Source organism: Colletotrichum higginsianum, chromosome 1 (assembly GCF_001672515.1).
Source record: "Colletotrichum higginsianum IMI 349063 chromosome 1, whole genome shotgun sequence".
NCBI classification, from domain to species: domain Eukaryota; kingdom Fungi; phylum Ascomycota; class Sordariomycetes; order Glomerellales; family Glomerellaceae; genus Colletotrichum; species Colletotrichum higginsianum.
The window spans coordinates 2,990,489-3,014,635 of NC_030954.1; the positions used below are offsets into that span (position 1 = coordinate 2,990,489).

General features: G+C 57.0%; 9 protein-coding genes across 9 annotated transcripts; 6 read left to right on the forward strand and 3 right to left on the reverse strand.

The window, feature by feature from the left end:
* Positions 1-1,281: 1,281 nt before the first annotated feature.
* On the forward strand, positions 1,282-3,064 carry CH63R_00919 (Protein phosphatase type 1 complex subunit Hex2/Reg1; the record flags this gene model as incomplete). Its single annotated transcript, XM_018295894.1, has 2 exons — positions 1,282-1,979; positions 2,029-3,064. 2 exons carry the CDS (start codon positions 1,282-1,284, stop codon positions 3,062-3,064), a joined length of 1,734 nt encoding a protein of 577 aa, XP_018164256.1.
* A 4,638-nt stretch (positions 3,065-7,702) lies between these two features.
* Positions 7,703-10,327, reverse strand: CH63R_00920 (Rad17 cell cycle checkpoint protein; the record flags this gene model as incomplete). Its single annotated transcript, XM_018295895.1, has 1 exon — positions 7,703-10,327. The coding sequence occupies one exon, from the start codon at positions 10,325-10,327 to the stop codon at positions 7,703-7,705; it is 2,625 nt and encodes an 874-aa protein (XP_018164257.1).
* An 881-nt stretch (positions 10,328-11,208) lies between these two features.
* On the reverse strand, positions 11,209-12,429 carry CH63R_00921 (MGS207 protein; the record flags this gene model as incomplete). Its single annotated transcript, XM_018295896.1, has 2 exons — positions 11,209-11,879; positions 11,940-12,429. 2 exons carry the CDS (start codon positions 12,427-12,429, stop codon positions 11,209-11,211), a joined length of 1,161 nt encoding a protein of 386 aa, XP_018164258.1.
* A 1,417-nt stretch (positions 12,430-13,846) lies between these two features.
* CH63R_00922 (uncharacterized protein) lies at positions 13,847-15,041 on the forward strand (the record flags this gene model as incomplete). The annotated part of the gene is made up of 2 exons (XM_018295897.1): positions 13,847-14,546; positions 14,641-15,041. The coding sequence occupies 2 exons, from the start codon at positions 13,847-13,849 to the stop codon at positions 15,039-15,041; spliced, it is 1,101 nt and encodes a 366-aa protein (XP_018164259.1).
* A 10-nt stretch (positions 15,042-15,051) lies between these two features.
* Positions 15,052-15,715, forward strand: CH63R_00923 (uncharacterized protein; the record flags this gene model as incomplete). Its single annotated transcript, XM_018295898.1, has 2 exons — positions 15,052-15,532; positions 15,594-15,715. 2 exons carry the CDS (start codon positions 15,052-15,054, stop codon positions 15,713-15,715), a joined length of 603 nt encoding a protein of 200 aa, XP_018164260.1.
* Positions 15,716-16,591: 876 nt separating this feature from the next.
* Positions 16,592-18,094, forward strand: CH63R_00924 (Dipeptidase; the record flags this gene model as incomplete). Its single annotated transcript, XM_018295899.1, has 4 exons — positions 16,592-16,799; positions 16,836-17,103; positions 17,168-17,409; positions 17,466-18,094. The coding sequence occupies 4 exons, from the start codon at positions 16,592-16,594 to the stop codon at positions 18,092-18,094; spliced, it is 1,347 nt and encodes a 448-aa protein (XP_018164261.1).
* A 575-nt stretch (positions 18,095-18,669) lies between these two features.
* On the forward strand, positions 18,670-20,312 carry CH63R_00925 (Major facilitator superfamily transporter; the record flags this gene model as incomplete). The annotated part of the gene is made up of 4 exons (XM_018295900.1): positions 18,670-19,548; positions 19,604-19,707; positions 19,760-20,249; positions 20,301-20,312. 4 exons carry the CDS (start codon positions 18,670-18,672, stop codon positions 20,310-20,312), a joined length of 1,485 nt encoding a protein of 494 aa, XP_018164262.1.
* Positions 20,313-20,809: 497 nt separating this feature from the next.
* CH63R_00926 (C6 zinc finger domain protein) lies at positions 20,810-22,518 on the reverse strand (the record flags this gene model as incomplete). The annotated part of the gene is made up of 2 exons (XM_018295901.1): positions 20,810-22,322; positions 22,382-22,518. 2 exons carry the CDS (start codon positions 22,516-22,518, stop codon positions 20,810-20,812), a joined length of 1,650 nt encoding a protein of 549 aa, XP_018164263.1.
* An 834-nt stretch (positions 22,519-23,352) lies between these two features.
* Positions 23,353-23,756, forward strand: CH63R_00927 (GMP synthase; the record flags this gene model as incomplete). The annotated part of the gene is made up of 2 exons (XM_018295902.1): positions 23,353-23,429; positions 23,459-23,756. 2 exons carry the CDS (start codon positions 23,353-23,355, stop codon positions 23,754-23,756), a joined length of 375 nt encoding a protein of 124 aa, XP_018164264.1.
* Positions 23,757-24,147: the final 391 nt, after the last annotated feature.

A 24,147-nucleotide genomic window follows, 5' to 3' on the forward strand; every position in this document is an offset into this window, starting at 1 on the left:
TCTGCCACCCCCTCCTTCTTTGCACTTGGACCCCTCCCTCCCCCATCTATCTCCCTTTGGTTTCCAGTCAGGACCGGTCCTTCGTTTTCTGTATCCGTACCTTCCCCTCCCCCTGCCGACTTCTCACCTCCCCCTGCCCTGCTCTGTCGCCTCTTGCCCTGGCGTTGCGTGTCTCTCTCATTCTCTCTTACTTCCACTCTCACTCACTGTGTCTCTCCCCCCTCTTAATCCACCAAGTGACTCCACTAAGTGACTCCACCAGAAGGGCGAAAAAGAACGAGACTGCGGGTTGCAATCAGCCTCTGGGGCTCGAACGTGCCGGTTGTCGTTCCAGTTCCTCGATCCGCTTTTCCTCCAACTCCATCTGCTATCCTTCCCTACCTACCCGGTATTTTGCTTTTTTACCTTTTCCCTCTCTTCTACGACCCTGTCTGTTCACCCATCGACAAAATACCTAGACTTTGCCCTTCCGCTATTACTACTGCTACTCCCTGCACTCCCCAGCACCACTGGATACGAATACATCTACCTACCCTTCCCCTCGGACGCTCTCTTCTCGTTCTTCCTCCCCACCGCTGCCCTCCCGACTCAAACCAATATATACAACCTACTCATCTCCCCCCGCCGCCGCCAAGTCGGCCAGTTCCTGACACCCGTTTGCGTTTCCAAATGCTGCGATATCTGTTTCTGCCGTCCTCCGCCCTCGACCCTCGTCACTGACCCTCACACGCATTTTCCGCCAGTCCCCAGCCAGCGTCAGCCAGTTCTGCTCTTTCGTTCCGTCCTACATCGTATTGTACCGTGCCGTGCCGGACCGTAACGCACACCATACCATACATTACCAAACCAGATCTAACCAACCTCTCCGCCTTTTTTCACTGGCGAATCCCCCCCTCCGCGCATCGCTCCAGTCACCGCCTTTGTTTCTTGGGACGCCACCGCGCTAGGTCCTGAGCCACCGAAAACCTGCACCGTACACCCAACGGCCTGGTGTAGAACGAATAAGAAAAAGGGGACCGACCGTCATCCGCCGTCCAAACAAGACTGCCTGCCTCCCCCCCCTCCCATTCCTACTTTGCGTAGCTGTGGCCCCGATCCCGACTCCTTGGTCCACGATCTACCACCTTGCTGCTATCACTTTTCACTTACCCACCTACAATAACAACACGACAATCTAACCTCCCAACACCGGATACTTATGACCGATCTTGCTTGCTTCTGCACCGGAGTCACGGCGATTAGGGACTAACGTTCCTCAATTCGCCCATAAGCTTTCACACAATGGCCGTCGTTCTATCATCAGAGGAGAACACCTACTTCTCCTCCAATCTGCGACGCTCACATTCGCAGCCCAAGTTCGTCACGAAACAATCCAACTTCCACTCGTCAGCAACCTCGGCCAGCCACATCAGCGACGCTTTTGACGATTCAAAAGTCTATCCAGACTCTGCGCCGTCCTCCGCGCCGTCGTCTCCAAGGACCGCCCACGCCGAATCCACCGACCTCTCTTGCTCATCGACCCCTGCGAGTAACGTCTCCATTGCGTCCGACTGCGATGATACATTAGATCTCGCCGTGCACGCCAACGATCACTTCGTCTTCCCCCACTACGAGGATTCCGACTACTTCAACCACCCAGAAGACCTGGAGGCGCCGACAAGTCCCAAGACGGGCGACTCGTACACCGTCTCGCCGGTTGACAACGAGACGGAGGGCGACACCTCCAGGCCCAACACGCCCGAGTTCGTTCTCGATGTGGAACACGCTGAAGACGACACGGCTGTCCGGGCACAACCCTCACGTCACGTCGACTATCTCTCGCACAACTGGAAAGAGGAGGACATCTGGTCATCATGGAAGTTTATCGTGTCCCGGAGATCCGAGTACAGCAATGCCGCCCGCTTGGAGAACGCGTCGTGGAGAACCTGGATGAAGGCAAAAAACAGGCTGAAGACGGTTTCGCCAGAGACGCTGAACTGGTGGGTTGCTTGACTGCGTATGAATGACTCCATGGCTGACACTCGATAGGCTGAAGGATTGTGATGTCACTTGGCTTTACGGACCCTTGCAGACCGGTCCCAATACGCTTAATCCCATCACGACGGATCCAAACAGCGCCAGGCTCACCAAGAACAACTCATTCGTGAACAAGAAGCCCATCCTTAAGAAGCGCAGCATGTCGGAGGTCATGCTGCAGAGGTCTCTGTCCGCTTCCTCTCTGTTGAAGCAAGCGGCTGCGGCCGTCCAGGCCCAAGAAAAAGACGGGCGACGGCGTCTCGCCCGGCCGACTTTGGAACGGGCGACCACGGACTACGTCACGTTCCCCTTCTCATCGAGGAGACTGAGTCGCGAGAGCTCCAACCTGTGCCCCTCGAGCACATCCTCGGGCATTATTTCACCCAGCAGCGAGAAGAAACACATCCACTTCAACGAGCAGGTGTCGCAATGCATCGCAGTCGACATCAAAGGCGATGACGATGAAGACGAAGATGCCGGCACCGAGCGGTACGACAATAGCGATTCTGACGAGGGCGCCATCATGATGAAGAGGTCGCGCACCAAGAAGAAGATGCCCCTGCTCAGGAAGAAGTCGGCAAAGATCGCCGCGGCCGCCGAGGGCAAGACGATCGCTATGCTGCCATCCACCACGCTCAAGTATCGCGAAGATACGCCCGAGCCGCAAGAGACGGCGATGAAGCACAGCACTTCATACCGGAGTCCCGTTATGTCCCCATCCTCGTCGCAAGAAACGCTTCGCCCTTCCAAGGGGTCGGGCAAGTTTTTCTTTGACGACGAAGACGACGAAGAGGGAGAAGCAGCATCGATGGGGTGGCAATCACCGACAAAAACCGACGACAAATCGACAGGCCTGCAACGCTCCTCGTCAACCAACAGTCTGAACGCCGAACCAGCAGGCATGCGTCGGACCTCGTCAGGTATGTTCATGCCATATGAAGAGGGGGAATCATCTTCCAACGAAGGCATCATCGGCCGGGTCATTGATACAGTTAATACAGCCCGGGATATTGCTCATGTCATTTGGAACGTGGGATGGAGGAAATGAGAGGGAGAAGATGGTCAGAGCGGTGACGGATTGGCCCCTGGTTCCCCTTTTTGATCAACACACGCGGACGCCATGCGGATCGAAGAGGCATGAACAGAGTGGGGTGTACGATACGGAAAGGACGGGACAAGGGATGTCCTGCCTTGCGGATGGCGGACAGGATCTATCACATCAACTGCCGCTGAGAGGACATAATCATACTTGTGCGAACGGGCTCGTGGAGGTGCTTCCTGGCTTAATCACAACACGGCACATGAGAAGCATTTCTACGCAGCGGATCGACGATTCATCACTTTTGGTCGTGGGGGCCTAAACGGAATTGGCACACGACAGAACACGGGGCGCTCTCGGATAGCGAAAGAAAGATGACCACAGGGCCCGGTCATGGGCCTCGCCATCGTGGCAACTGGAATGTTGCGTGGGGGTCTAATGACGATACACACGGAACACGCTTGTAACAATCATTTGGAGGGGGGGACGAGGATATGGGCGATCGGTTGGTCATCATCGACATGATCTGGGACACGATTTTGGTTCGGGGTATCAGGGTTCAGCAACGGCGCATTGGGAAAGAGGGCGGAGAACAAAAGAAAATGATTTATTGATTTTTTGGCAAGAAGAGCAGGGCCGGGTCTCATCGGGCTGGTGGCAGCGATCCGTCATGTTGTTACGGCAGCCGAAGCCCGATTGAGGGGAGAAGTGGACGATATTGGTACTCCGCGGTTACGACCACGGGGACTTGTCCGCACTGCATGTCTCACCCGTGTAGGGTTTGGATTGCCGGTGGGGAAGAGAGATGTTCGGTGTCCTTGGCGACGATGGCTTGCAGGAGAGCCTGGGGCGATCGAGGCATGCATGGGATGGGGTGGGCCGGGTTAGATGCCGGCCCGCCTCTTCTCCCATGTTCTCGCCAATCCTGGAATGGGACGAGACCTAGGCAGCAGTACATAGAAGGCAGAAAAAAGGCTCGAGCAAATGAACTCGCCACGCAAAAAATGCCAACTCATTACCTATATATTTGGGGGCGGGGTTTCTGTTTTATCTTACCATCCTCCTGGTTGTGAACTGGTGATTCCATGTTCTGTGTATATGTGAGTGTGTGTGTGTGTGTGTGTATGTGTTCCTACGGACGTTGACCTCGTGGGTTCGACTACGCCAGGTGTCTCAGTTTTTTTCTTTTTCCATGATTGTCGCATGCAAGGGAGGGGGTGCTATGGTTGTCTGACTGACTATCTGTCTGTCTGTCTTGACCGCCACGAAGGCGACAAGATTGGCGTCCCCGATAAGGGTGCGTCTCTCAGCATGTATGCGCGCGCGAGAGAGACATCAGGGGGAGGGGGGGGGGGGGGGGGGGGGGATGGGAGAGGGTGTGTTTCTTGGGATACCCAATCCGTGTTTCTAGACAGGTGAGGACCCCGATGATGAGAGGGGAACAGCAGGGATGGTTGATGGTTCAAGGTCGGGGTTTGGCGAGGGATGACGTGCTTTCGTACTCTTTTTTCTCTGTCACACTCGTACACACACGCGCGCGCGTCTTTCGTCCCTGGAGGAGGGTTTATCTGGGGAGTCTGGGGGGTTCTGGAGGGCGTTTCTAGACTCGGCCTGTGGTGTTGTCTATCACCCCCCCCCCTTTTTCCCTCCTTCTAGTACCTCTCTGGATGGATGGACGGGGTACGTAGACTGGGTAAGCCGAGTGGGATGGAATGCGGCTGATATTGAGGCTCCCTTGGAACTCAACCCAACCTCTTCCCGTCCGTGGGTGTTTCCGAGGTGGCAGCACGGCAAGGGTGGATGGGAGCTTACGTTGGATCTCAAATCGGGGAAGAGGGGGAGGGGGGGGAGGATCAAGGTGCTTACGCTGAGGCTCTGTGTTACGATAATGGTGGTGGCGGCGGTGGATGATGATGAATGTGAGAAAAGGTTATTCGTATCTATACGAAAGAGAGAGAGAGAGAGAGAGAGAGAGAGATGAAATGTGTAAGAGCTTCGTCGCGGGCGGTGGCACTTCTCTTGTCTTGCGGTGGTTGTTTTGTGATAGGATGGAAACCTCCCAAGAGGGTGTCCAGAACAAAGATCCCCCAATCGAAGATGGATCATGATCCGTTCCGCCGCATGGACATCTTGATTAAATTTTTTTTTGGGTAAAATTCGTTTTCATGTTGCTTTTCTTTTCCTCTGTTCCTGCAAGCTCGCGTGCGAGATAGGGTCTCTGAGTCGTGGGGAAAGGGGGGGAGGGGTCATCCAACGGGTTGCACCAGCGTTGTTTCTCCTATCACGATGGGCGAAAAGACGAAATGAGTAAACAGAGCGTGAGTGGGAGGGGAGAATGTGGCATGTCGCAATGTAATGACATTCGGATAGTACTCCGCACACGATGAAGGGCACGATCGGCCCCGGGGGTGGGAACGGGGGCGGCTGAAATGCCCCCCCCCCCCCTCTCCCGATCCCCAGGTCCCCGATCCACAGATCTTCACTTGGAAGGGGGGGTGTGTTGTTGGTTGGTCCACTGCAAATCAGGGGTCCTGGAGCGGAAACTTGGCAGAGACCTGGAGGGCTACTACTCTGTGGCTGGACCTGTCGTGCGGTGGGTGGCGAAATGGGGACGCTGAGGACGCTGGACTGGTGTGTAGATCTTTTTTTTTTTTCCCTTTCCTTGTCGCGTGTTTTTTTTTCCGGGGCGGTGGAGGGAGGGAGGAGGAGGGGGAAGGAAGATCAGTAGTCAAATCGTGGGGTTTCCCAATTTTTTTTTTCTTCTTCTTTCTAAATATGACTTACATGGTGTGCATATGTCGCGCCCCGTGGCCCCCTTACGAGTTGGAGAGAAAAGTGGTCTGGGGAAGGGAAGGGGGGGGGGGGGGGGGGGGCTGGCAGCGGGAGAGACTGAGAGACGAGGGAAACTCACGTAAGAACCGGGGACAGATCCGACGCGCGAGATACGTACGTGGCGAGAACCCCCGATCGAATGGGAAGGGGGGTTGAAGTGAAAAGTTAACTTTTGCACAAGAGAGGTTTAGAGGGAGTTGGAGAGAGATACATGCGCACCTTTTGCAAAAGTAGCGAGCGGATCGCTCAGGCGCGAGATATGTGAGCTGACGCACAAGGGGGGCCGCCGGTGAGAGTTGACGGCTCAGGAGAAAGAGGAGGGCCGCTAGGCGGCTCTGAAAGGGTCTTCGGGTGCCCACTCGGGGTTCTCGATGGGCGTGGTTGCAGGCCTCTGACCTCTTGTCGTTGTGGGCATGGCATTCTTAGGGGGGTCTTTCGCTCTAGTCTTCTACGTCCGTATCGTTATCGAGATGAGGCATTTGGGGGAGGGGAGGTTCAAGAATGGGTGGGAGAGAAGCGGTACGAGGATGGGGATTGGCCAATGGGGGAGCCGGCAGGGGAAGCGTGCGTCGGTCACGAAACACTGGATGACGGGGTGTGGGAAAGGCTCAAAGCAGGAGACCTGTCCAAATATCTGCGTGGGAATGCATCATCTAGGTTTGTCTCTGCTGTGCTGGGCGCGCGCCACGAAGACGAACGTCTCAATAGGGTAGACTGGCTTTTTTTTTTTTTTTGATTCCCCCCACCTTTATCTGCGGATACCTGCGTTGATACTAGATAGATATCTGCCTAAGGGGGAAGGGGGGTTGGTGTCTCGTCGACCTGGTCTTGGACTGCTTCTGCTTGCCATCTCTCCCCCCCGCCTGTCTGTCCTCCCTTTCGTTGACGCATCTCCCCGGCGCGGGGGGGAGGGGGCCAAAAGGGTTTCGTGAGACATGCCCCAGGCTTGGGTAAAAGGGACGGGCGGGGGATGTCGTATGTTGTCGCGCCTTCGTAGGTCTCACACAAAGTTGGGTTCCTGTTGTGCCATGTCGTACGAGGAGAGGGGTGTTGGCCTCCGATCGCTCGTCATCGCGAGGGATGATTGGGTGAGAACGCCCCGGTTCGAAAACGGAACATAACTCGTCGTCGTCGTCGTCTTCGTCGTCCAGCCATCAAACAAACGAACCGGGGTACGTCGGGTAGACTTACACCAGTCACGGGATCCGGGAGATATCCCCACCCCCGATAGGCGTTCCTTTCTTGTTTTTGAGAACGGCACGGAAAGTCGGGTCTGTTCTTGTTTTCCCACGGTAGCGGAGCCGGGGTCCCTGCCTACTCCCGGGCCGGCCGGATGTTCGACCCACTCCGTACGGAGGAGGCGCGGCAGAGCACCAAGGTGACGGCCCCCCGAGACTCACTCGGGCCGAGTCTCGGGGAGTAGAGAGCGCTGTGAAAGGACGACAACTGAATGCTAGCAGTAAATAAGCATGGTCCTCCAAGATGGGCGGCCAGGCGAGAAACAAGCAAACGGCGGCGGAAAGTACCTCGCTACTTCACCACGAACCCCAAAGGCCGCACACGCCACGGCGGCACAAGTCTCTCTCTCATATTCTTCAGCCAGGATCTATTCGCCGGTGAAAGGACTGGCATCTATGTCAAACCCCTATGGGCTCACTGTAACGCGACATCAAAACAGGCCCATCACCCCCCCGCCAGACTCCATGCCCGCAAAACCCAGTCAGTCTTGAAAAACAAATATCCGTTTCCCGGTCCTCATCAGGTTTCTTTTTTATAAAGCCACAACACCACCCTGATCATCTGAACCGTACATCTCTAATCATCCTCGATATCGTCGTCGCTGATTACCAGGCTCTGCACCCGCAAGCCAGCCACCGACCCGTCCCCGGTATGCCGGATCGCCGCGCTCTTCTTCCGCGGCGAGGCCTCTTCCGACGGCTTGTCCGTGGCCCACGCGTCGCCCGTCATGACCCCGTCCTCCTCCGCGTCTTCAGTCTCATCATCGTCGCCCGTTTGCGGACCGATGCCCTGGAACGAGACCACCTTCTCAATGTCCTTGAGCTTGAAAGAGTGCAACGTCGACTTGCGCCCGCGGACGATGGAAGCCATGTACGGCAGGCGTTCAAGCAGCATCTCCCTCCGGGCCGAGCTACCCAGAGAGAGTAGCGGCGCAGCGTTGACGTCCGTCTTGGCGTTCTCGTCGGCCGGCTTGGCCTTGGACTGGCGGTTGGCCATCCAGTTGCCCGCGTCCGTTTGCCTCGGTCGACGGAACGCGCTGGCTCCCTCGGTGAGACTTTTCCGCGGCGCTGTCTCCTCCCCTTTCATGAGCTTCGTCGACCAGACGTCCACAAGAGCTTCAAACCCCTCCTTCGCCCGCCAAAGCTTGATGCTCGTCGGGTAGAACATCTTGAATGCGTCAGCGCCCTTCGCGCCAGTGGACGCTTTACGCTTGACGGGGGATGGTAGAGAAAACAGCATGCCGCGAACGGCAACCTGGAAGGCGATCTCGTCCTGTCGAAGCACATGGCTGCCCGAGTCCTTGCCGAAGCTAGCAGATGAGCCTCTGCCGCCAAAAAAACTATCCCAGGATGGGAGGAGCAGGTCGCTCTCCGAGAGGTACTCTATACAACCGTTGATGTAGTCCAGGGGTGTCGATGCGTCGAAAGGCGGCACGGTCTCGCAAGAGAACATGTAGTTTTCGTGAAGCGCCGAGATGAAGGTCGGCGTATCTGTGCCGGTCTCGTCCATCAGAGCGTCGACCGAGACCTCCGAAGGCTTCGGCCGGGAATGGTGCGCGATGTAGCTAGGCAAGCGCTCAGCCGCGTTCGATGCCGAGGGGATGTCCTCCCTCTTGTTGTAAACCACTTTCCCGACGGCGTGAAAGATGCCCAGGCTGGCCTCTCGTTGGGATATCAGCTCCAAAGTATCTGCTTCCCCCTTGGTGAGGGGGATGCCCGCCTTGGCGCCCTTTGACTGCTTCGACAAGGCGACCTTGGCCCCCCAGTCGGCGTCTTGGTCGCCTTTCAAGCACATAAACTCCAAAGATGATATCGCGCTGCGGATGTCCCCAATCTCGCCCAGACGTTTTAGCACCTGCGGACCCGGCGTGCGCTTCCTGCCAGACTTGCGTGCCTCTTTCAGCACGACCAGTTCCAGGGCTTTCGCGAGCAGGGTGGGCGCAATGGCGTTGAACTCGATTATACGGGTGCCGGGGTGTCGCAAGATCTCCGGGCCCAGCAGTCGGTGGGCGGTGAAGCTGTCTGCCGACGCCGATGTCGTGGTCAACAGCGTTTCCGAGATGACCAGCACGACAGGGGTGATGGGTTCACTAGCGGACCGTCGCCCAAAACTTGTCGTCAACGAAGGCGTGTTCGTCGCCAGATATTCCACGAGCGTGTTCCGGAAGGAGGTTAGGGCCGTCGATGACCTAGAAAAGGTGTTGGGGAACTCCTCGATGAGAATGATCTTCCCCGCCGAGTCGGGCTTCTCGCTGGCTGGACGGGGTGCCTCGGTTGGCGTGTCCGTGTCCAACTGCCCAAACTTTCCGCCTCTGCTCAGAAACTCCTGGAACTGGGCAGAGGCCGACGTGTACCCAAGATGCGCGCCGAGAGTGTTCGTTGGGTTCCTCCACTCCAGCAGCTCGTACCCCATGTCCTTCGCCAACAGCCTCATGGCGGTGGTCTTTCCTGAGCCTGCAGCGCCCTTGAGAAGGAGCAGGCGTTGGCGCAGTCGCCCGGCAACGACATCCTCCAGCCACTTCCTCACATCCGAGACCTTTCTCTTGTGTACGGCCAATTCGTCCAGGTTGACAGGGCCGAAGCGTTCCGACCATGGCCGCAAATCGTCGTCAAGGGCCGCCGGCTTCGTCGGACGTGGGGGCTTGAGGAACTTCTGGCTCGAACCGACCGTTGTCGACGAAGAGGCCGGCGTGTTGTCCTGGAATCTTTTGCGTGCATTTTGGCCTACGATGCTCGACGTGCTGGCTTTCTGCTCCGCGACGTCGTCGTCCTCGGAGATGGGGTCGCTGACTATGTCGTCGAGGGGCAGTGTCCTCGAGGGAGCGGCGGGTTTCGCGCTGGTCTTTGACGCCTGTTTGGAGAAGAGCGTCATGAGGTCGCCATTCCGGCCTTTCTCTTCCACCTTGGCGCGCTTCTGCAGCTTCCCCTTCGGCTTCTCCGGACTCGTGCTCGGGCTCTTTGTGCCCTTGTTCGACTGCCCATTGCGCGACTGGAAGACGGCCGGGGCCGGGGCAGCTCGACCGCTGTATGCGGGGCGGGGTTTCGGCTTCGTAGGGCTCGGGGAGGCGGTAGTGGCCCGGCTGTCGGGTTTCGAGGGCGACGAGAGGAGGAAGTTGGTGAGAGTATTCGTCTTTGGCTGTGCGTCGTCGGAATCGTCAGAATCGACGACGTTGCGCCTTCTTCGTTTGGCAGGCGGGGCCATTGGATGGGAAGGTGATTGACGGGCTCAACATGGGCGCATGCCTCTGCAGATTTGCAGGTCGGTCGGCGCGTCCTCTGATTTTTCGTCGGTGACGTTGGTGATGTGGAAGCTATAAACAATCTGGGAGAAAGATCGGCCAAGAAAGCACGCTCGCAACTCGCAGCTCGCAGCCGCAGCTCATAGCTCAGAACTGCCCAAGCGGCAGCTGCATCCCGTCGCCTGGCCTCGCATATCTTGCATCTGGCCCACACTTCGGCGGGCACTTTTTGAGGGGCGCTACAGTGGGTGAGCGCTAATTACTTCGCTAAGCCATCTGGCGTCGGCGCATTTGCGGTACTAATGACGAGCCTAGGCTGATTCCCACTAGGACGGACATCGAATTCAACATATACTTTGCTTCACTGATTATGTGTGATTGTACGAATGAGCAAATAAACTCTTCATCCTATATGATTATCACTATTCTGGCATTGCTCCTGGCATACCCGCGTCATTTCCTACCCATAGATGTGCCGAACATGGTGCCGAACATGTTGCCTCTAGATGTCACGCAGTTGTCACGCAGTGGCACACATCGCTTGGCTTCAGGACAGATACATTGCAAACCCTCGTTACCCGTTCAGACTCATTCCCATGGCTACATATTTCAATGTTATACAACATGCGCAGCTAAGGTGCGCAATGGCATCGAAGCATCCGCTTCGTCAAGGGGGTACGTCGGCTGGTTCACGCCCCCATCAAACAACACACACTGCGTCCGGCGCTCAGAAAGTCCACCCGCGGAAGTTGTCAACAAAAGTCAGAGCAGAAGCCAGATAGCGTTCGTGGACGTCGCCCCATGTCCTGGACGCCTCCTTCATGGCGCGGATGGCTAGATCTCATCAGTAAAGGTACAGGGTAGCCGGAATTATAGACCAACCTTTGACGTAGTGTGCATCTGTCGCCCATTGCGAGTTCAGAGCCTCGTGCTCCGCGTGGCCCCAGTGTCGGCCCTTCAGGTCCGTCTCGACGTTGTCGGGGTCGATCTTTGGTCGCAGGAGAGATATGTACACGCCGAGGACCAGTAGCCACCATTCCCTCACCAAGTCGACATGGAACTTGACCGGGATGAAGGGGAGGAGAATGCGCACGGCATGGCTCGTCGTCAGGAGGTGCACGGCGAAGAAGTTGTATGCGTGAGTCCCACGGGGGACCGTCGCGACGAGGAGCGCGACGGCGAGCTCCTGGGACTCCTCGAATTGCTTCACGGGATCGGTGATGGTCCAGGCATTCCAGTATTCCAGGACGAGGCTCTCGTGCTTCTCGAACAAGATGTTGAGGTTCTCCAGCGCCGGCTCCTTGAACAAGCCATCAAAACGCTTGTCCTCGGCCAACTTGTTGGTCAGTTGAAAGATCGACTTGGAACCGAACGGCGAGGGCTTCGTGTAGGACTTGTCGTCGAGATATCGATGGAAGAAGTTGTATTGTGTGGCGGTCAAGGCGAGTGCTTCGATGGCGATCTCCTTAGAGTTCATCTCGTATGCGTATCCGAGGTGAATGAGGGGGTGGCCAACTACGTAAGGGGGTTAGCGGGCACAACATGGCGCAAGTCCGTCGGGCTAGCAATACGTACGGCCACCGATGAGTCCGTGGACCAGGGGCTCCTCGCCCGTGAACATGAACTTGTCGACAACCTTTTTCCAGTCGTACGAGCTGTACGCCAGCGAGTCTTCAAAGAAGTCGACGTACGCTCTCTGGTACGTCTTGTCGCCCAGGAGATCTCTCCAGTCGTCTTCGGTGACCTCGGCCGGTGATTCCTTCCATGGCTCGAGTTCCTTGGCTTCGGCCTCGTAGATGGTTTGCAGTTGCCGGTCGTTCGCGCCGAGGAGGTAAGCCGAGGAGAGCACGTGTGCGGTATGGTTGTCGAACTGGAGGTTATGGTAGATGATGGAGTGGTTGACGTGGTTCGCCCTCAGCAGGTGCTTGAGGCACCTCGCTCGTCTGTCGTGGTCGGTTTCGACATCGTGGACTTGAACGGCGGGGATGTCGATGGCTTGCGCTCGCTCGCCGTCCGAGACGAAGCGGTTGACGATGGGGACGTATGATAGTAGACCGGGCGCCATGGTGAAGACTGTGAGCTTTCAGCTTGTTCGCATTGTTGGAGAAGGAAAAGAAGGGGAGACCCCAAGGATTTGCGACGGAGCTGCAGATGCAAAAAAGGCCCCCCCCCCCCCCGTTGGAGACATGGCACGACCCGAGAAGCGTTGGGAAAGTGACGTGTGATGGGTTTGACTGGGTGGGGCCGAACTGACAGGGGCGGGGCTGCACGTCCCTTCTTTTCTTACTGTTACAGGGACCACCCATCCCACATGGCAGCAGCTTAAAGTGCTGCCAGAAGTGCAGTGCCAGCTGGACCGGTTAGCGGCCTCAACCCCGCCATTCCCGGCCGTTTGTGCCCCGCTATCGAACGTCCGGGGGGGACGGAACGCCAACAAAAAGAATTCCTCCATGTCCGACATCAGATCCACTTCCTCTTGTCGTCAACGTTCAAGTTGTAGACTTCATACAAGGGTCGGGACACACAGACGCCTCGATGGATTGGTTTCTCCTTTCATGGTAGTGATTGTAGCTGCTGACCTCCATCAACCCCGGGCTATGATTCAGAGTCATGCCAAGGGAGTCAAGCCAGTCTCATCGGGCCATCACAGACAGCACCATCGGAAAATCGACGAGAAGCGCAACCGAAAGCGGTCTCCAAGTACTTGAGGCTAAGACGAAGCACATTATCTGCCACAGAGCCACCAGCGACGCCGTTCGGGAACCATCATGTCTCAGTCCTTGTCACGGACGAGACTCGGGCTGCAGATGTTGCTAGGGACGGATACGCAGACGCCCTGTCTTGTGCGTCGGGCGTACACAAGCTGATACAAATACATAAAGAAATCAGTACTTTGGTAGGACCACAGAAAAGTTCCATGGCCAAGGTCTGGAACTACCTCCGCAAGCCTCGGGACGCCCCGTCTGCCATATCTTCCAACGACAGTGCCATGGAGTCGGAGTCGGAGTCGACGGATCCATGCATACAGACCGCGAGGGCATTCCGTATCCCGACAGACGGGACACCCTCCCTTTATATAGCACGTGGGCTGCATCGTCAGCTCGCTTATGTAAACGATCCCCCAGAGGACATTCGACGTGCCCAAGCATGAACTCGATGCAATTCCCGGTGAGCCAAGGGTATCTGATTGGCATGGTTATATGGGGCGCAGCTTGCCATTGACCAATGGTATACCCGGCTTCCACCGAGAATTGATCGAGGGCGTCGTGTAGGTTGTCGAAACTGAGCATCTTGAAGAGCCTCAGCTGGCACTGACTGGTATAACAGGGTGTGTGTACGAGAGGTCTCGAGACCCCTCATCGCTTTCTCCATCTACATATCCAGTCTGTCAAGTTCCCGCAATTTTGGACAAAAGCACTGGATAGCCGCCGTCTGCCCTTGTACATACATACTCCAACCCCTGTCCTCTCACAGCGACTTACATGGTCAACATGGAGCTCGACAAAAATGCTATTTACACCTTCCTGGACCAGCATCGCCATGCAAAACACCTAGACCCCAGCCCAACCGCCTACGGGGGGGGCCCTGATAGCGGTCAAGGACAGAAGGTCTTAAGTGAGAACGACCAGCTGCTCGAATTCTTCGACCTTGCTTCCTTCAGGCGGGATTACGAGTACGACCCAGACCCTTCCCCCATCATGGCTGATGGTACTACACTGTCCGTGCCGGACTCTGGAAGCACGGAGACGTCCTCTGTCCGCACCCCCATGACCTTGCAGTCCAGCCCGGGATCTCCTTTGACAGACCATGACACCATCATCTCGGAAGAGTATGAGAACGAACCCGCCGGCATCAACGACTTCACTAGCCCTCACGACCCATTCCTCTTCCCCCGCCTCGACCAGAAACCAAATCCGCCCAGAAAGCAGAACCTCTGGGTCCCCAAGAAGAGGTCTCGCTCCAACAGCCCCAACGGGCACAAGCGGGTCGTCAAGGACCCCATAAGGACAAACCAGGTCAGGTCCGTCGGATCTTGCACAAGATGTCGGATCCAGAAGGTCACATGCACACCGGACGGTACATGCGACAAGTGCATCAAGGCTTTTCCCATGGACCACGCCTCGAGTTCCTGCATTCGCAGAGATTTTGCCGGTGTCGCCTTGGACTTGTCCTCTGCCCGTTGTAAGCTTTTTCTTTTTTTTTTTCACCTTCTTTTTCAACCTCTGCTCGGCTCTGTCCCTTGTGACCTCATGTACGGAGAGCTAAGACATGCCAGTTGCTGGACTGAACAGAGAGAATGAGCTGAGAGCGAAACACTCCCTCACGCTCTCACAGCCACGGTTCGTTGGGAACATCCACAGAGGCCATGTGATGTTCAAACGCGGTCATCACAGTGTCAAGCTTTCCATTGCGCTGCGGAACTACTGCTGCATGGCGGAGAACGCGCAACAGGTCCTCCACCAGGGTTGCGTCTTTGCCAGAGAATGCAGCGGGGTTCCATCGTATGATGAGCTGATCAGATGGGGCGAGGGCATTGCGTTCCCCGAAGACAAAGACACCTTCGAAGGCCTTATCGAGCAGTTCATCAAGGATTACTCCGCTCCCTGTCGCTCCGGGGGCTCCCCCAAGCGACCCCAGGTATGGGATTCATCCGGCGCTCGCACGATCTCGCGCTAACGGTTGGAAGATGGGGCTCCTCGACAACGTCCACAAAATGAAGATCATGTACAAGATATGCTGCGAGGAGGACTTCAACTTCGTCCGAGAGAACACGCGCACCGTCGAGCCGCTGCCGCTGCCCGCCAAGGCCGAGTTTAGGACCATCGCGCGGAAAGCCCTCGAGTCGTTCGAGAACAACGTGCTCCGCGCACTCGACAAGTACCTGAGCCCGAAGAAGATCCCGGAACACGAGACGCCCGCGGTCTGGGCCGCGCTGTGGCAGCTGCTGTTCATCTACCGCGACCTGTTGAGAAACCGGGCCCCGTGGAACAACAACGCGGCCCCGCTGCTAAACGCCGTCGCCGTCTTCTACTCGACGCATTTCCGGACCCAGGCCTCCCTCAAGCTCTCTCTGGACGGCATCCGGGGCTCCTGGGCGTCCGGGGAGACGCAGCAGGCGGCGCTCGCCAACGCGTTCAACCGTGCCCTAGGCCTCCGCGACACCCTTCGTGAGTGCACATATCGCTAGAATGTGATGCTGAAATGTTGTCTAACGCGCTCGGGTTGTAGATCGCACCATTGCTGCCGGTCTGGATGAGATCGACCATCGGCTTAAGGCGCTCGTCGTCGACCCCGAGATGAAGGTGCTCAACCGGCGACAGACCAGCAAGAAGTCTGCCAGCGGGAAGTGAGCTACTTGGTGGCATTTGATGTTTTTTTGCGCTTTCATACTTTTCATTCTTTATCGGTGTACGGCGGCGAGGCAGTAGTAAAGCCTCCGCCGATGGATCCATCGGCCGAGATCAACCACACAGCAGACTTGAACGGCGACGAAGTATGAAATATTGGTTTGCTTTGTATCTATCATGTTCCACCTGTCTCATTGGTTATCTTGTTTCTACGATACCCTATCTCTTGTTATACAGTGTGCTTGTTCTAGGTCGGATTGCTCGCGGTCATGATCATAGCAGATAGTCTGCTGCAACCATCGTACATCACTACTTGATCGATGTTATTGGTTTTTATTGATTGTCAGCCATTGTGTGTGTGTGTGTGTGTGTGTGTGTGTGTGTGTGTGTGTGTGTGTATTCGTAAAAAGTCTCGACCATATGTAGAAGCGCCAGAGCGAGCCGTTGTAGGCCTAACCATCAAGCTTGACTTACACATTAAACGTAACTAGCGATTTGCGGCTGGTCATTATCAAACAGCAAAAAGAACGGCCGGCCTCTTATCATCATCCGAACCTACAAAAACAAGGGCACCCCGGTTATCCGGCTCTCCATCATGGAGGATTTGGGGTGCATGGCAGCAGCCGAACCGGACCATGAAGCCGTATCTATGGGTCCGTCCCCCCTTTTGCGCGGGAACTCCGCATACCTTGGCCGAGGGGAACTTGTTCATCGCCGCCAGAGTCACGTCCTCTACAACATCGGTGACGACCTAGCCATTGCCGCGGACCATGTACCTGCTGATAAACGACGTCTCAACCTCGAGTTAGTTGCAAGCCGAGTTTTGTGCCATCTTCGAGGCAAAAGAAAAACCCAAAATCACATCAGCTTCTCAAAACCATGGCGCCAGCGGACCACCCTTACCAGAAACTTGACATCGACGAGCGAGTCAAGCGAGTCCTCCGCGAGACGCCCCTCATCGATGGCCACAACGACCTGCCTCAACAGCCGCGGGCGTGCTTCCGCGGCAGGATCCACGACAACCCCAAGTTCGACCTCGCGAATGGCTTCGAGAGGGGCATGACGGACATCCCCCGCCTGAGGGAAGGTGAGTTTTTTTTCCCCTTCCTCGCATTGCGGATAGACCGCCGTGGAAACCCCACTTACACGGCATGTTCGCAAGGCGCCGTCGGCGGCCAGTTCTGGTCCATCTGCGTCCCCTGCCTCAGGTCCGCCGAGAACTTCTCCACCCCGGAGTACTCGGACATGGCGCGCGACGCCATTGAGCAGATCGACCTGACGCTGCGTCTCGTCGAGTCCTACCCCGAGACGTTCGAGCTGGTGCAGGGGCCGGACGACGTGAAGGGCGTCTATGAGTCGGGCCGGATCGCTTGCTCCATCGGCATCGAGGGGTATGTGTTCCGACGGGGGAGAATGTGGGCAGTGTTGTTTGTGGATGGCTGACTTGCGGTGCAGACTGCACATGGCTGGCAACAGCATTGGAATCATCAGGGCGTTCTACCGCCTGGGAGTCAGATATGTAAGTCGGGTGTACCTATGCACGAGACTCGTGGGTCAAGACGTTGACTTTTGCGAGTGTACCCTCACCCACGTCTGCAACAACGCCTTCGCCGACAGCTCGACGTCGAAAATCGGACCGGTTCACGGCGGTCTGTCGAAGCTGGGCCGCTCGGCGGTGGTTGAGATGAACAGGCTAGGTAAAGTCCTACCACGTTGCCATCTTGCGAAACACGGCTGACCGCTCGCTCGCCAGGGATGATCGTGGACATCTCCCACGTGTCGGAAGACTGCGCCAAGCAGGTCCTCGAGCTCTCCCGCGCGCCGGTCATGTTCTCCCACTCCAACGCCAAGGCCGTCTTCGACTGCCCCCGCAACGTGCCGGACCACATCCTCGACATGGTCCCGGCCAACGGCGGTATCGTGATGGTGACCTTCGTCCCGGAGCACGTCGCCGCCCGGCGGAGGGACGCCCGGATGGACATGGTCCTCGACCACCTGTTCTACGTCGCGGAGCGCGTCGGTTGGGACCACGTCGGCCTCGGCTCCGACTTTGACGGCATCGCGTCCGTCATCCCGGGTCTGGAGGACGTGAAGTGCTACCCGGGGCTGCTGCGGGCCATCCTCGACCGCGGTGCGACAGAGGCGCAGCTGGCCAAGGTCGCCGGCGAGAACGTCCTGCGGGTCTGGCGCGGCGTGGAGAGGGTCAGGGACGAGATGAAGGCCGAGGGGGTCTTGCCGGTCGAGGATGTCTGGGAGGACCGGACTTGGTGGAGGTACGATGGATATTACCAGATGCCCGATCCTGACCCGGAAGACAAGCTGGGCCTGGACTGGTATGGTGTTCCACCCCCTGATGAGGGCCTGTATCTTGAAGACAAGTAGAGTGTCACGAATATCACCGAGGAAAATCTGTTTAATCTCAATTTTTTAATAGAGACAGATTTCATTTATGCGGCTTAGGAGTTGTCTTGATGACTGAGTATCTGATATCCTCCCTCCCCCTTTTCTCTACGAATATCGTGTCAACTCCAAGTGCACTTTTGCCGAACCTGGAGTATGTTTCTCAACGCTATAACGTCTTCACAAATTGATGGCCCGTGTGGTATCAGCAACAAAGGCAATCAGAAATACGGCTACTCGCTCTGGCGTTGTGCGCGGGGTAGTTAAGTTACGGCGGCGGATGACTTCAAGCGGGTGATAAGACTTCCCCGCGGAAAGCAACGCCATTACCACCACCACCACCACCACCACCAGCCGTACCGATGCCTCTTATCTGTCGCATCTCAAGACAGCCCCCTCAGACAATGAATCCGCACAGCGGGGCCGGCACTTACACGCCGACGCCCATATAGTCACCAGTCTCTCCAACGTCGTCAACGTCCTCAGCCGGCCAGAATTCCAGCCCTCAAGAGCAGCTCTCCTATTCCGACATATCCAAGGACATACCAGCGAGAATCATGAAGCCAGATATGACGAAAAAGGAAGAGCTCATGGCCTCCGGGCCCGCCCAGGCCCTCGACTTCCTAGACACATCCGAAGGCGAGGTCATCGACCCGCAGGAAAGCTCTGCCCTCCTGCGGCGGCTGGACCTGAGACTCATGCCGCTGCTCTGTATCACCTACGCCCTGCAGTCCATCGACCGGACGACACTCAGCTACGCCGCCGTCTTCGGCATCCGCGAGGACATCGGCCTGTCCGGGCCCGAGTTCTCCTGGGCCGGGGCCCTGCTGTACGTGGGCTACCTCTTCTGGGAGTTCCCGACCAACGTCCTGCTCCAGAAGCTCCCCATCAACCACTTCATGTCCGCCACCGTCGTTCTCTGGGGCGCCGTGCTCATGTGCCACGCCGCGTCGCGCGGCTTCGCCAGCATCGCCGCGACGCGGGCCTTCCTCGGCGCCTTCGAGGCGTCCATCAACCCGGGCACGATGCTGCTGTTCTCCATGTACTACTCGCGCAGGGAGCAGCCCGTGCGGATGGGCGTCTGGATCGGGTCCGCGGGCCTGGGGTACATCGTCGCGGGCATCGTAACCTTCGGCATCGGCCACATCCGCGGGCCCGTCGCGAGCTGGCGCATCCTGTTCCTCTTCTGGGGCGCCGTCACCGTCGCCTGGGGCGTCCTCATGCTCGTCTTCCTGCCCGGGTCACCGCTCACGACCAAGTTTCTGTCCGAGAGGGAGAGGGCGCTGGTGGTCGGCCGCGTCAAGGCCAACGGCACGGGCGTCGAGAACAAGAAGTTCAAGTGGCCCCAGTTCAAGGAGGCCATGACGGACCTGAAGACCTGGCTGCTGTTCCTGTTCGCCGTGGCGAGCAACTCTCCCAACGGCGGGTTGACAACGGTGAGTTTTCCTAGCTGGTCTTTCGTTAGCCGCCGGTCTCTAACCCCCTTATTAGTTCCAGGGCCTCGTGATTAGAGGAATGGGGTTCTCGACCCTCCAAACAACCCTCATTCAGATGCCGTCGGGTGCCGTTCAACTCATTCTTTGCCCCTTGGCATGGTGGGCGCGCCCCCCCTTCACCCCTGACCCGTATCACGCTGACAGAACGCAGCTTCTTCGCATCGTACTACCCGAACGCCCGCATCGCCATCATGCTCATGTGCCTCGCCCCCTTCCTCGCCGGCATCCTCGGCCTCTGGCTGATCGACCAGTCCAACCCGTACGGCCGCCTCGCGTGCCTCTGGATATCCTTCGCCTACACCGCCACCTGGACTCTATCCATGTCAGTCGCGACGGCCAACACGGCTGGACACACCAAGAAGATCACCACCAACGCCATGCTCCTGATCGGCTACTGCCTCGGCAACTTCGTCGGGCCCTTCTTCTTCAGGGCCGAGCAGGCGCCTAGGTACCCCTTGGGGGTCGCCATGATGCTCTTCTGCGTTGGCGTGCAGATCGCGTGCCTGTGTGGCCTCTGGTCCCTCCTGTGGCTCCGCAACCGGTCCAGGACGGCGGAGCATGCAGGCTCGCGGGAGAACGAGCAGCAGGCGTACGAGCGGGGTCTCCTGGACGAGACCGACCTTCAGAACAAGTACTTCAAGGTAGGTCTCACAGTTCTTTGCATGTTGTGATCTATGACTAACATTTACTAGTACGTGTACTAAGTTTCACGCGGAGAAGAAACATAGACAAGGGTCATGTTATGCTGCATGGGCTCACGGGCTGTAGATAGGCGTGTTGGACCAGGACTTAGCAACATCGTTGACACACAATGGTCTCTATTACCACTTACGAGCATGTGTGGAATTGTAAATTCGTCAAGCGCTGGTAAAGTTCGTTGGTTCATTCTTTTCTTAGCCGGGCCATTCGCCGACCCCTTCGCCGTGTCGCCGTGTCGCCGAGTCGGAGAGGTGGGGCCGAGTTTCCAAAGTCCGGCCCCCGCCTACGCCTGCATATGATCCGGGCTGACTCGCGCCGATGCGGCCCATGAAGGAGTGCTGTCGTTTTGCAGTGAATTCATCACAAATGACAAGACAAATACAATGACGAAATGCATTCATTGCCAAGAAACTAAGGCCATCCTTATCAGCTTCACGAATGCGTCAGTCACGAACAGCCGATGGGTGGACGTCATGAGAAACTGCAATGTATTCACCATCTCTCACGGGAGATTGATTCTGTACTCCAATTCCTCGGGACTGGCACTCGACGGGTCCTCCGCCTGTCTGATCCACGCCACCGACTTGTCGTCGTACACAACCTCCACGTCGAACAGGTGCTGCGCCTCCTTCTTGTCGCCGCCGGCGCGGCCAGCGATCACGATGTTGGCCGACTCGTAGCTCTGCATCATGCTCATCCAGACCTGTGTGTCCCACAAGCCGTCGCGCCGCGGGAACCCACGGAGGAGTTGCACGGCGTCGGCCTTGACAGCCCCGTCGACGCAGAGCATGGCGGCCGCGCCGAGGGGCCATGTCGGGCTGTTGCTGTCCACGGTGAATGTCTCGCCATCCAGTTTCGTGAGCCGTTTCTGGAGGTGTAGGAACTCCTCGCTGAGTGCGACGTATTCTCGGAAGACGGGCGTCATCTGGGTTAGGGCATCGGCGTCGGTGTAGTTTGCCGTCAAGATCGGGATAGACAAGTATGCCGAGTGAATCCGCAAACCGAGGGCCTTGAGACGCTCCTTGTCATCCATTTCCGTCCTCTCCTGCGCCTCCAACAGAGGTTTGAATCTGGCCCGCCATGCCTCGATGAATCGATTGTACCCTTTTACATGCTCTGGAGGTATCGGGAGACTCTGGTTCGCAGGGAAAGAAGGTGCTTTATTCCCCGTCCCTTCAACACGGAACCCTATCAATATGGGCGCGTGGTGTATGACGTGGTGCTGTGTGATCTCCCACCAGCGATGGGCCTCGTCAAGGGACCCGAACGTGTCCGGCATCTCGTCGACCGCATACCGCCTCGTCTGGCCCCGGCAGCACCATGGCGCCTGTGCCTCAGTCTCCTTTGGGTGGTCCCCGTTGTGGCTCCATGACTGCAGCGTCAAGCGCTGGAAGTTGGAGGCTATTGCCGCGACCAGAGGATCACGCCTGTTGTGAACTCGCTTTTCGTACTGATTGAGGATGTTGTTGCCGTGGTTGAGATGCGTCAACGCCGCCTTCCTGCCCCCTTGCAGGGCCTCGAACATGAAAAACAAGAGGCATGTCATCAAGACGCCGGGAAAGGTCTCCTCTGTCGGAGGCGACTTCGCGGTCAGCTTCAACGCGCGGTTGTAATACCCGAGAGCATCCGCATAGTAAGGACCTTTGCCCGCGAGGCGCTCCTCGCGAGTGCTGCTGCCCAGCGCCGCCGCGCCGATGGCGAAGGCGGCATTCCGCACCGCCAGGTCCGAGCGGGCGATCTGAGGGATCGTGTCGGTGATGAGCTGGGAGGGGAACACGAGGATGTCGGCGGCGAACGACAGCCACTGATCGAAGTGGTCCTTTTGCAGCTGCGTCGTAAAGACGAGGCCCTGGTAGCTCGGCTCAACCAGTATGGGTGAGTGGCTGGATCGGAAGAACTGCTGTGGTTGCGAGGACGCTCTCGGCGGTTTGAGTTCGTACCCCTCACACGATACCCGGCGCTTGAGACAGTTCTGACAGGACGGCTTCGTCTCGTCGCATTTGATTCTGCGTCGTCTGGAGAAAGCGTTGGTAAGGGGCGGGTTGGTTCATGGGCTCAAGACGGGAAGACTCACTTGCAAGTGATGCATCCTGTTCGGACCTTGGGCTTGCTGGCTCTGCTGACGGGCCCCGAGTTGTACGGCCAGTTCTCGAGGGCAAAGGTGAGGATCTGAGGACCAGGAAGCGGCCTCATAGGTCTTGAAGTGAGCATCGATGGATGAGAATGCGTTGCTGCTGTCCCTCCGCCGCGAATTCCCGGGTTATGAGACAAACAGGCAATGGATCATCGCTCCGCTGCGCGCTGGGGGGTATAATAATTAAGGAATGGGGGACTCGGGGAGAGATGAGCCCGTGGCTTTGGAAACCAGCACCGCCTCCCCCGCTAGGCTCTAGCACACTAGGCCTGGCAGCGGCTCGCATGGGTGGTGAGTGCCGCATTCGGGGTAACATGAGTCGAAACTGGAGCCTCTCCCCCCTTTAAGCCGAAGAGAACTATACTGTCAGGAAACCCCAATATGTCTACGATCTATTCGCTTCTGAGCTCTGCGTTCTTGTTCTGGGTATCTGCTACGGTTGCTGGGAACTTGCCTAGAGATTCTACTCTGACAATGTCGCCTGTAGAGCGGCCTGAGAATACGGTCGTGCTAACATCACCACCTACAGCTTAGGTAACTACTACACAGATTGCCTCTTTGCCAGCCCGGGAGAGACAATCCATGTCCATATATCTTACTTTAATAAGCTTTTTAAGTCACATAAAAAAGGATTCATAGTTCTCATAAGTATACAAAATCGAGTGCGCTGGAATTGCTTATCAGACGAAGACGATATACGGCGTGCAGTTGTGCCCTGAGCTTAAGTATACGCTGAATGACACTAAGATACTTTACAACTATAGTGTTGACATCTGCAGGACCTTAACTTAACTAGTTGAAGAGTGACTCTAACAAGGAGGAAATCGTCTGCATCACTCTTCGTCAGTGATTGTGTTTACATTGTTAGCGCTATCGGCGGAGGATTTGATTCTACTGTCGCTGCTAGACCCATGAAGGAAACGATTGGCAACTGCTTCCACGCTATCCTAGTTGACAACGGAGTCACACGTCTCAATGAGTCGAACAAGTAGGTTGGTATAAGAGACGTTCCAGCAGAACCTTCATTGACCTTTTCGAGAAGCTGGCAGAGAACATGCCCAGTGCCGGCAAAGTTGGGTGGTTCTCTCAGGGCACACTTTACCCCAATGGTATCGAGTCACTCTCCTTCAAGAATCCCAGCGCGACCATCGGGAACTGCTCCGGGCGTCGGAGGCCTGCCCGAGACCCTTCAACTGCAACTCATCAAGCTGTTGAGAGAACTGTTCAAGAACGACATCCGAAGCGCTTGGATAAGCTGTTACCACGACTTACGACGTGGCCTCTAAGGGGAGCCCCGGATTTCGTCGCGCTTTAACTCGGGCCAAGCCAGGCAGGCAGCCGTTAATCTATGACGAGTAGATCATGGATCGAAAAGAGAATCCTTGCATAGGGCAGAAACAAGAACCAGGCCTGTGTCGGCTTTGCCCCTGTCGCAGGATTCGCATTAGTGCTGATTCCCGAAGTGACTGCGCCGTAGGGAATATGTCCTCCAACAAACAGGGCCGCCTTTCTTTGGAAGGTTGCTCACGTCTATAGCCTGACTTGCAGGGAGCGGCAACCAGGCCCGCGCTCTCTGGTACCAAACTCGAGTTGGTAAGTGTATATCAACCAGCTCCATCGAAGACGCGGCTGCCAGCAGCCCTATGGATTTCGCTAGTTGGAGGGTCTTTGTTAGCTCGGCAAGCGCGTGACATGACGACTAGGCG